This window comes from Filicampus tigris, chromosome 1 (assembly GCF_054856515.1).
Source record: "Filicampus tigris isolate MCC_2025a chromosome 1, RoL_Ftig_1.0, whole genome shotgun sequence".
Lineage (NCBI taxonomy): Eukaryota > Metazoa > Chordata > Actinopteri > Syngnathiformes > Syngnathidae > Filicampus > Filicampus tigris.
The window spans coordinates 24120941-24131246 of NC_141217.1; the positions used below are offsets into that span (position 1 = coordinate 24120941).

A 10306-nucleotide genomic window follows, 5' to 3' on the forward strand; every position below is an offset into this window, starting at 1 on the left:
TGTGAGAGTGCGTTTTCAACAGCGTCCCCAGCCACAGGTGCAAACCCACTCACGTATCGCTGATTTTATCTGGACAGAGTTTCGCCAGACGGAAGACTGGACAGGTCGTTGCCGTTATATCATCCACAAGAACATCCAGGAGGACCCTTGGAATCTTCCCAGCTCTATTAAAACTCTGGTGGAGAATCTGCAGAGATTTGTGGATGGTTTGTTCAATACGCACACACATGCACACACACAAATACACACAACCACTGTATTATATGGCAGCAACGACTGTATTCAGTGCCATTATATTAACAGTATGTAGAGATTTATAGTGTGCGTACTCACAATTATCACTATAGACTTTTTTTCGTCCTTTTTTGCAGATGGAAAGAACCAGCTTCTCCTGGCCCTGCTTAAATGCACAGGTAGTGCAACACGCTGTTGTTTTTCATTTTTATGTCCAATAAAACTAAGCACTCAGAGCTGTGGGACTTTCCCATATTTTGACTCTCATTAGAAACAGATCTTACTATGACGTGGTATTATAATCAACATTGCTTAATCAATACCTCTCTAACCGTGTCAATCAAAACACTGCATTATAAAGGTAGACTTTTGAATGCAGCGCTAGTACTCACAAGTACTATATGAGTAAAATGTACTTAGTTACTGTTCTTACATGCCCCATTCACTCTTTTCAATCAGTATTTCCATCTTTCTTTCACCAGACACAGCTCTGCAGCTTCGGCGTGATGTCATCTTTTGCCAGGCCGCCGCGGCCGCTGTGTGCACGCTGGCTGAGCAGCTGCTCGCCGCGCTACGATGGCGCTTCAACAACGCCGGCGAGTACCAGGAGGACAGCAAGGAAACCAGCCGCAAATGGCTGGAGCAAATATCTGCTATTGGCGTGCTGCTGCACTTGCAGTCCACGTTAGCGCCGCATGTGGTGAGGACAAGTGTGGCAAACACACATTTTTTCTAATGCGATGGCCCTGGTGTCGAATGTACAGTAAAATCTACAAATTGGAGTCCAAGCCGTAAGAGTCAGCAAAACGCGGAGTTCACACTGTGACATCACAGCCTGCCGATGTCATGTTGAACGTAGACAAACAGTTTATACGGATGAAACAAACAGAAAGCTCAAGATGCCCTTGTGCTGCCTAAGGAAAGACGCGATATTTAGTTTACAGTTTAGCTACAGCATCTCCCACTCCAAAAAAAGAAAAAAGGAATACGAAAAATTTGCAAATGGTCAACTGCGGAAATTTGGTGTTTCACTGTGCAGTACAATACAATATAGTAGTGAAGTGTTATGTCAACTTTTGCCTACACAGTTAATAGATCTTGGTTATACTTTGTGCCTGGAGTGAATTCATTCACATTATTATCTTTTCCCATGGGGAAAGTGTGAAATTAGAAAACCTTGGAAGTCAACCAGTGCCATGGAAGGGCCCCCATCTATATAGAGTACTTGCCTTATAATTGGAACACAATATAAACTAAGGAATTGGGTCACCTGGCAGGAATCGATGAAGCGGTTTGCTTGAATACATTTGTGCATATAGTGCGTCAAAGATGTCCTGCTGGTGCATTTCCTCAACCTACCCCTTCTTCCCCCCTCAGAAAGAAGAGCGGACCATGCTGGAAGACACCAAGGCAGCTCTGTCAGACTTGGACAAAGTCACAGTGTCCTTCAGGAAACTGGAGGATGAATGTCTAGTTGCAAGTAAGATACAAAGACGTCTTCAGTCGGTCCAGCCCAGTCATACCAGACTGCTGGTGATGCTGGTTGAACTGAATCGGAATCAAGTTCCATTTTGTCTGCATATGCTCACTTTGACTCGACCGTATACTTTGTTCAAATGAGAATCAATGTGCTATTTGTTCCATTCTGTCGAAAGTGTGAAACTAAAAGTAAAACATAATGATTTTGCATAAAAATCATTTTAAAAACTGATTAAAAACTGCAGTTGTTTTGGCCATCGTTAAAAAAAAAAAAAGATATACAGTAGTAGCTTAAATGGAGCATTTATAAAACTGAATGTCTGAAAGTCTTTTTTTCCCCAAAACTTTGGCACAAGAAAATATGCAAACTCTGCACTCTGCCATATCCATCTACATGACGTAAACATGTTTTTTTTTTTTTAACTCCTTTACTGAAGTTGTGTCGGTATTTACAACTTAGACCTGTTGCAGTGCAGTCGAATGGCAAATAGAGGCAACGTCCATTGCGCAATATTGATTAAACAGCCCAGGACTGTAGCCAGCATTGTGAAGTGTGCAATCACCACATAGTCTCTGTCGGATGCATCTCATCCACTTTCACAGGCTTACTGTACCACTTGAAGGCTTTTTAAGGAAACGTGCTGACCCAAAAGGGGACTCTGTAAATGTCATCATTTCATTTTTCTAAGTGGTGTGTCACAGTTGTAAAAATTCCCATTACTGCTTTCACAGAAGGGGCAGACAATATTCTTCTCTCTACATTCCAGTGCAACTCTAACATCACTTATTGTAGATTACAGGAAGTCCTCAAATTACGACGTACGCGACGTTTCGACTTTAAGACGCACGTGCCTCTTCCGCCATTTTGTCCCCAGCACCATAGTGACATCGTTTACATTAGGGGTGGAAACGATAATTGTTTTTTCGACGCATCGTTCGGCGTATTAACAAGATTCTGAATCGATCCATCGGTGTTAATACTCGATATTTAAAGTTTTACTACATCTAAAAGCATGCGCAAGCGATTACGTGCATCAGACGTCTGTGCTTGGCTAAGCTAAGACGTGACAAGATGGCGGAACAAGCGAAACCTCATACGGGCGGAGCGAAGTCAAAGTGTGAAATATAAATCTTTACTCTTCCTTGAACTTTTTTGTTTTAAAAAAAGGTACCGATGTTTTCCATAGACTATAAAATGTAAGCCAATGTAGGAACGGAACCCGTTCATAAATTGAGGACTTCCTGTATATTATTATTCTAAACATTCTTTTGTTTTTAGTAATAAAACAATGCAACTTATATTCCTCTGTCTCAAACAACGCTGAACAATTGTATTTTTTTCAAGACAATGCATGTTTTTATTCCTTAGAAATCACACTTTTTACTGTAGTAAACCCAGCCACTGGCGACGTTGCGGTACACTCGCCTGACTTGTGTGCAGGCAGCATGGCTTCAGTTCCCACTCAGCGATGGTGTGAATGTGAATGGGTTGTTTGCCTCTATAATTGCCCTGCGATTGACTGGAGACCACTTCTGGGTGTGGACCGAAGTCAGCTGGGATAGGCTCCAGCAACTCGCAACCCTGAACAGGATGATCATTGTTGAAAATGGATGGATGGATGAAGTAAACCCACAAGCACATTGTAACAGCTAGTGTTCTTGGAGGATGAATGTTATTTGTATCCAATTTGGCCCAGAAAAGGATGTCTACAGTTTGTGGTATTTTGCGTCAAATGGGTGAAGAGTTCAAACAAAACAATTCCGTTTTATGTTAATGATTTGTACATGTATAACAAACGGTATTTGAGATGTCAGCATGGTCCAAAAATCTCCCCCTTCAAGTTCGACAAATTTGACATTTTTTTGGTAAAAGACTGTGCTCGGGTGTGCTTAGTCAACGTTTAGTTACAGTACATGTATATTATTTGCAGTGTCTAAATATTAGCTGTCTTCCACATTTAAAATTGTGTTTCATGGACGCCTTGAAAATGCCTCTTTGTGTGTGTTGCAGACTCACCCGTGTGCTACCAGGTGGAAGGTAGCCGACAGGCCCTGAAGGTGACGCTCTACCTGGATAACTGGCACTTCAGTGAGCTGCCCAGTCGGCTGAAAAACGGAGGCACCCTCAAACTTCACACCATTCTCTTCACCAGAGGTATGCAGGAGACAAATCTGTTAGTGGAAACTGATTGCTCTGTATAACATGTCACTCAAACAATGTTCGTTATGCATTTATTGTAGTTCTGTGTAACCAGTTTTTTTTTTTTTTTTTTTTTTTAATCAGCTGCCAAAATATACACGTCTGTTTAAACGGTGGCTTTAAATTAAACAACACCTAACCAGGGAGACTGACAAAACCCATCCCTAAGCGTGCTGTTCTGATTGCTTCATTCATTTCAATAAACATTTCACAGATGTGTTCAGGAAGCAGCAATTAAAACTCAAGCTGTAAAATGTTCAACTCTGACTTCATGCAACACCGGGGCTCTCAGCTGCTCTCAATACACATTTAAGCGATTTCATTAAATCTGTCTGAAGCCATTTGCTGTTTGTCCACCTTCACTTACCCCCTTCACTTCAAAAGTGCTCCGTACTCCGCCAATCTCAGCCCAATGTGAATACTTCACCTCATGCATCATGAAGCAAAGTGCCAAAAAGTCGTTAATTTTCCACAGACGATCGCTAGTCGGAACACTTATCCAACAAAAGCGCTCATGTGGTTTTCATATGTTTGATTATTAAGAGTGCTGCTACTTGCAGCACAAGGCTCAGCTGTGAGAGAATAGGAGGATGTACATCGCCCCCTAGTGGAAAAGAAATGTCTTTTCTGCAGATGGGGAGGATGAGCACCTTGCGATCTGATTGATGGTAACATCATTATTTGGATATATTAGCATTGTACTCTTAACTTCTTACATAGATGGTGACCTAAAAACACAAATTTTACAATTTAATGTAAAATGATTAAATCATGTGGAGCGAGATGATTCATCACCAGAACAGAATTCACTTTAGTGCTGTTTGTATAAGTTGCGCATTTTTGTTTGGATCATGATTGCACCAAGTTTTTCAATTGTATTTATTTTCTTTCCATCCATATACTGTTGAGGGAAAGTAAAGTCAAACATGTTCTTTACAGTAATATGTTCTATGCGCCTGCACTAGTATAATTGTACGGTATTCTGGTTAGCGTTGTGTTTGTGGAATATGAACGAAACAGAAAACTCCAGCAGGGGACGGCGATTTTGCCTTGTACTGCCACTTGCTGTCGACTGAAAGTGACATCGCAGTGCCTAAGCTCTTAGATAACCAACCACTGTCACGGCTCACCCGTTTCCTGAGTTTGGTCATGTGACGTTCACAAGCTGAGCCCTCAGGTACCGTGATGTCAGTTTTAAAAATTCAGTTGAGCCAAAAGAAGAAGCAAATTAATAAGACGCATGAAGTAATTAGACAAGCATCATAAAAACTTGTTCAGACAAAAGTGCAAGAACTACAGTGTGATAAAAGCCAAGGCGTGAAGGTATAAACATGAATTGAAATAAAAAGATTGTGATATGTGTTGAGGCTATTTGTTTCTAGAAGGGAATTGGCATCCTCTGTTACAAGCCACATGCTGCAAAGATGAACTCTGCAGATCTGACTCTTTCCTGCCCTGTTTCCCAGCCCTGGAGCGCCCGGAGGGAGTGTCCCAGCAGGACTACATCGCCATGGAGGAGTTCCAGCAGCGCACCAATGCCGTCTCCTTGGAGAAGGTTAAGGCCTACTACCGCCGGCTCAGGTACTCAGTCAGGACACACTCCGTCAAAATACAGTACTTGACTCAAACAACTCTTGTGATATTGCTCCCGGGCTTCCCCTAATGTTGTAAAGTGTTATACGATTAGGTAATGTTGCATTTGACAGCGCTGGGAATTCCAAGATCCAGCATCAAAGCATTCCACACCAAAACACATGGCTGACAGACGTGATAAGCTAGTATTTCATTTGTTTGTGAATAGACTATTTGAATGCCAGCAATCCTGGCGAACAACCTCTAATATGTGGTTGCCTTCATCTATACTGGGCTATGTACAGGCACAGTGTTTGTTTGTTTTTTTTTTTTTTGAAAGCTTGATTGATTGATTGTTAGCCAGTCAACAAAACACTGCAAACAATCAACAAAATCACACATATACATTGACAAAAACAAGAAACAAAAGCACTTTAATTGACCAGCAGGGACTGATGTGGGCCATTGTCCGGTCAATTAACCACAACACCATAATGAATCAAATGATAGCGCACTTCTTTGAAAAAATCGCCAATGTGGGAGAATTAACCACATCACCACTAAGATTATTCCATAATGGCACTACCCTGTTACGACAAAAAAATTCTAAGGTCCAATTTAGAACATTTAACTTGAATTTTTAAATTATGACCTCTTGTGCGATCCGACAGTGCATACCCCCAAAAATGAATGAAAGTTCATGTCCACTAAACCATTGGGAATCTTGTATACCATAATCAGATCAAACACAACACGACGATGACTTAGAGACGTTCCTGATACGAGTACGGTTGAGTGGGTCACAAATCTGCCCAACAGTCCTGAGGTTGTCTGTTTGAATCCGGGCTACAGCCTTCCTATGTAGAGTTTAGGCTGGCCTTCAGTCCAGTATGTAGCCCACTTCTCACCCAGTCAGGTGGGATAGGCTGCAAATCACCCGCAACCCTAATGAAGATACGCTATGTAGAAAGTGGATGGATAGATTAATATATATTTTTTTTTAAAAAACCACACACACACAGAGGCTATAGTAGACTCTTGTTGTCTGTTTGTCGTTGTGGAATGACTACAAGAAGTGTTTAGTTGCAATTTTCTATCCATGAGTCCGAAATTTCAGACTTCACAGTTTTCTGGAAGGTAGCATCGGTCGGTACAAATACAAAGTGGTAATTATTTCTCAATGTTTTCTGCATATTCATAGAATTGCAGGACCGAGTTATGTTCACAATAATTCCAATTTTGTATACAAGATCGACTAAATAAGTGCACTTTTAAACGAGAAAAGTGAGAAGCTGATGCAAGAACCTTTGCTGTCACAATAGGGCCTTCTACTTGGAGAAGTCAAATCTCCCCACAGACTCAAACACCACAGCTATGAAGATCGATCAGGTAAATCTTCACTTATTGTCAGTGGTCTGTATGTTTCCCTTTTATTGCTTCCAATATCAAAGTGTTGCAACCAAGTCCGGCTGTATGCAATTTTGTGACTGAATGTATAAATGCAAGCACAGATACTGGGCCTCGAAGTTAGAGATCTTCGACCGAGCATTGCAAAAGTAAGATGAACTGGTGTCCTGTTCCCTGACCGGAACCCCACTAGCTTGTCAAGAACCCTCCATTAACGCCGACTAACATCCACACTTTAGCATCCTCTACCACCTCCATTTACTGTTTACCTCTGCACTGATGACATTTTAGAGCCCCAGACTGACGATAGCGCATATAGTTTCCCGTTATTATATTGAAATACTTAAGTGCATAGTGCTAGCTTGTAGCATCTTGTTCTAAAGTTGTGATTGAATGTAATAAAGTGTCAGGCACTGTCTGATTAATGAATCCATTAGGAGGCGCGCTTGATTACTTTTGTTCACATCCTTTGAAACTTCTCGTCAAACGTAAAAAGCATTTCATGTTTTACTACGTTAGAAGTAACGTGGTTAACTTATTTTTACATTATCACTTGGATCGTTGCTACCACCACCACACGCACTCGAAATGTAGTACAATCTGTCCATTTTGTGACACTGTAGAAACTAGAACATATAAAACAGTTTTCAGTGTAATGCAAGAGATAAGTACGACATGAACGCATCGTTCTTTATACAAATATGATAATTCCCTGACAACAAGTCCAGACACTATTCCAAATATTATTGACATGGGTAAACTACAGCCTGCCTGCACCTGCCAGGAGTTGAGCCTCTCTTCCGTCTCACAGCTACTCCGACCCCTCAACACGTTGGACGACCTTTGTCGACTGATGCAGTCGTACGTCAACGTGCGCCCCGGTACCCACGGCCATCCTTCCGGTGTCAGCGTTCTCTGCGTATCCTCGGAGCTGTGCAATCGCCTCGGAGCCTGTCACATCACCATGTGCGCCACGGGCATGCAGAGGTCAGTCTTCCTCATGCAAATCAGTGACGTCATACTCTGAGGGAGCACCGTTAATTCACATTATTCCTAACATATAATCAATCCCCGTGTGTTCTTTGCAGAAGTACCCTGAGTGTGACACTGGAACAGGCAATGATTCTTGCGAGGAACCACGGCCTCATGCCGCGATGCATCATGCAGACCATGGACATCATGCGCAAGCAGGTAACCCTCGGATTTCAGTTAACATTAATATTGATAATTATGACATACAGTGATAGCACTGCATCAGATCCGGTCACTTCACTCAAAATAAAATATTTTTCAGCCTCGGATAATAAATCAATAAACCGCAATTACTACAAGTTTTTTTTCATTCTTTCATCTGTGCGGACCAGTCCAAAGTGGTCCGTGGTTGTAGACCACTCACGTAATGTATAAAATGCGCTGCATAGGTAAAACAGTCTTGCCTTGCTTTACTCCCAATATCAGTGAAGCACTGTGCAGTATTTCCATGAAAATATGGTGTTTTGTTAGGCTTGTAAAGTCTCACACTTGGCTCTGTGTGGCGCTTAAATCTCATGTTTTCTCTGCCTGCCACCAGGGGGCCAGAGTTGAGCTCTCTGCTAAAAACCTCAAGGTCATGGACCAGATGCCGCCGTCAGCACCAAGGTACTGCATAAATGCAATCTTCAATGTATGGCTTTCGTTCAGGTGAAATTCCCTAATTCTGTTTTTTCCTTCTAACAGACTCTTCAAGCTATGTTTGCCGCCCTCAGATGGAGAACTGTAAAAAAAAAAAGAAAAAAAATACAACCCATACAACTCACAGAGAACTCGCAAATGTGGGCAAGACAGACATGAAACGATCAAGAGTGTCGCCAGCTTTCCGTCAAAAGGACACCTCTTATGGACAGAGCCTCTTTCCTGCAGTGCTCTGTTGCCACGGATTCCAACACCAATCTTGTCTGAAGAGCTCGATAATCTCTGGCTTCGCCTTTCGAGAGCAATGCAACCTGAAGTTTCAAGGCCTATCATGGAGAGTTTCATTGGGAAGCAGCCCAATTATCTGCGTGAGGGCTTTGCACAGATCTCACAATAACTGGATTAACCAAACTAGCTGTAGCTTTCATTGAAAACTCGGAGGTTGTCCATTTTTGCCTCGGACTGCAACTCCAGAGGGCTGTCTGTGTTGTTATTAAGACCGGTGTTCCACAGGGCTCAGTGTTCGGACCACGACTGAAGAGTATTCATGTATGATTGCTGGCAGGGTAGAAGCAGAAAGTCATGGCAATGTGATGGAAAGTCGGGATTTTAGGGGCGGATCAAACCCAGTGCATGTGGTTACTGTGCAATTACTGTAGGCTTAGTGTGAGTACTGTATTGCCGCACTATATGAAGGATAGTTATTTATTTTGTCCGAAAGGAGCGTTTCTTTGAATCCCTTACTTATACCACACCGGGTTTGAAAGAATCTACTAGCATTCCAGCTGGCATGTTGAACAGTATTTAAAGGACCAATGACCTGCCATCACTGCTTGTTTATTGTGATCTATTTATGTGAGCTTTTGACAGGAGGTCTTTCATTCATATTCAGGGAGTATAGAGGAGGGAAATTGACCATCAGGACAAACAAAACAAAACGACACAACATTTTGTCCACTCAACGGATAGCAATATTTAATCATTGGTAAATTATTAATATATTCATGATAATGTACTACCTGAAGGATTACCTTCTGAAACTGATGTTTATTTTAACATTTTTAAATGGTCATAAGACTTGGTATTAAAATAGACTCAATGAGGGCATGTGACAGTGTTAGCAAAAAAGTACTGTAAAGAGTTGTTAGGTGGCGCTCAACAAAGGGATCATAACATTTCTTTGTACATACAAGCTGTAACAATGACAAGCGTAATTGTTAGCTGATGTCTTCAAGCAGACAAATAATGCCATATATTGAATTGGATATTTTTATGTCAAAGATGTGCTTTTGTTCAAATGAATGGGCACTTTGTCTATGACGAGTGTAACCTCATCCATCAGTGTTGTTCTGGCTGTGAAAAAGGTTTGAAATGCATTTCAGCAGTCTTGACATGCTGCATTCATTAGACTGACGGCTTAGTATTTATTCAAAGGAAATCAGGACCCAAACCACATCCAATTCGGTCTCAAGGCGAGCAACATGCAGGTCCTCAATCGCCGGATCGGCTCATCTTTCATCTGCATTATTGCTTTCAATTTGCTAATGACTGCAGCATGTTGAATAAACAAACATGTTATTGGTGACACGTTGTATTTACATTATTCTAATGTTTCTTACTGTATATATACGATATTTGCAATTTTATCTTGCTCGAAATAACTGTACAAAGGATCTTTGTTTCTAAAATTATCACTGTAAATGCAATCTTAGCAAGCTAGTTAATAAAATGTTCCAAGTATGA

The 10306-nt window shown here is 41.5% G+C and overlaps 1 protein-coding gene across 2 annotated transcripts in view; it reads left to right on the forward strand.

The window, feature by feature from the left end:
• prex1 (phosphatidylinositol-3,4,5-trisphosphate-dependent Rac exchange factor 1) overlaps positions 1 to 10306 on the forward strand; it is a 92038-nt gene extending 81732 nt beyond the window's left edge. Inside the window, exons 30-41 of one of the 2 annotated variants that reach the window (XM_086028340.1) lie at positions 78 to 206; positions 372 to 413; positions 717 to 934; positions 1612 to 1714; positions 3725 to 3868; positions 5380 to 5494; positions 6808 to 6874; positions 6997 to 7041; positions 7704 to 7879; positions 7981 to 8083; positions 8463 to 8530; positions 8609 to 10306. In XM_086028340.1, the coding sequence (XP_085884466.1) occupies positions 78 to 206; positions 372 to 413; positions 717 to 934; positions 1612 to 1714; positions 3725 to 3868; positions 5380 to 5494; positions 6808 to 6874; positions 6997 to 7041; positions 7704 to 7879; positions 7981 to 8083; positions 8463 to 8530; positions 8609 to 8651 (1253 nt within the window). In that variant the 3' untranslated portion in view covers positions 8652 to 10306. The remainder of the gene's footprint in view (positions 1 to 77; positions 207 to 371; positions 414 to 716; positions 935 to 1611; positions 1715 to 3724; positions 3869 to 5379; positions 5495 to 6807; positions 6875 to 6996; positions 7042 to 7703; positions 7880 to 7980; positions 8084 to 8462; positions 8531 to 8608) is intronic. The other variant, XM_086028350.1, reaches the window with a different exon arrangement.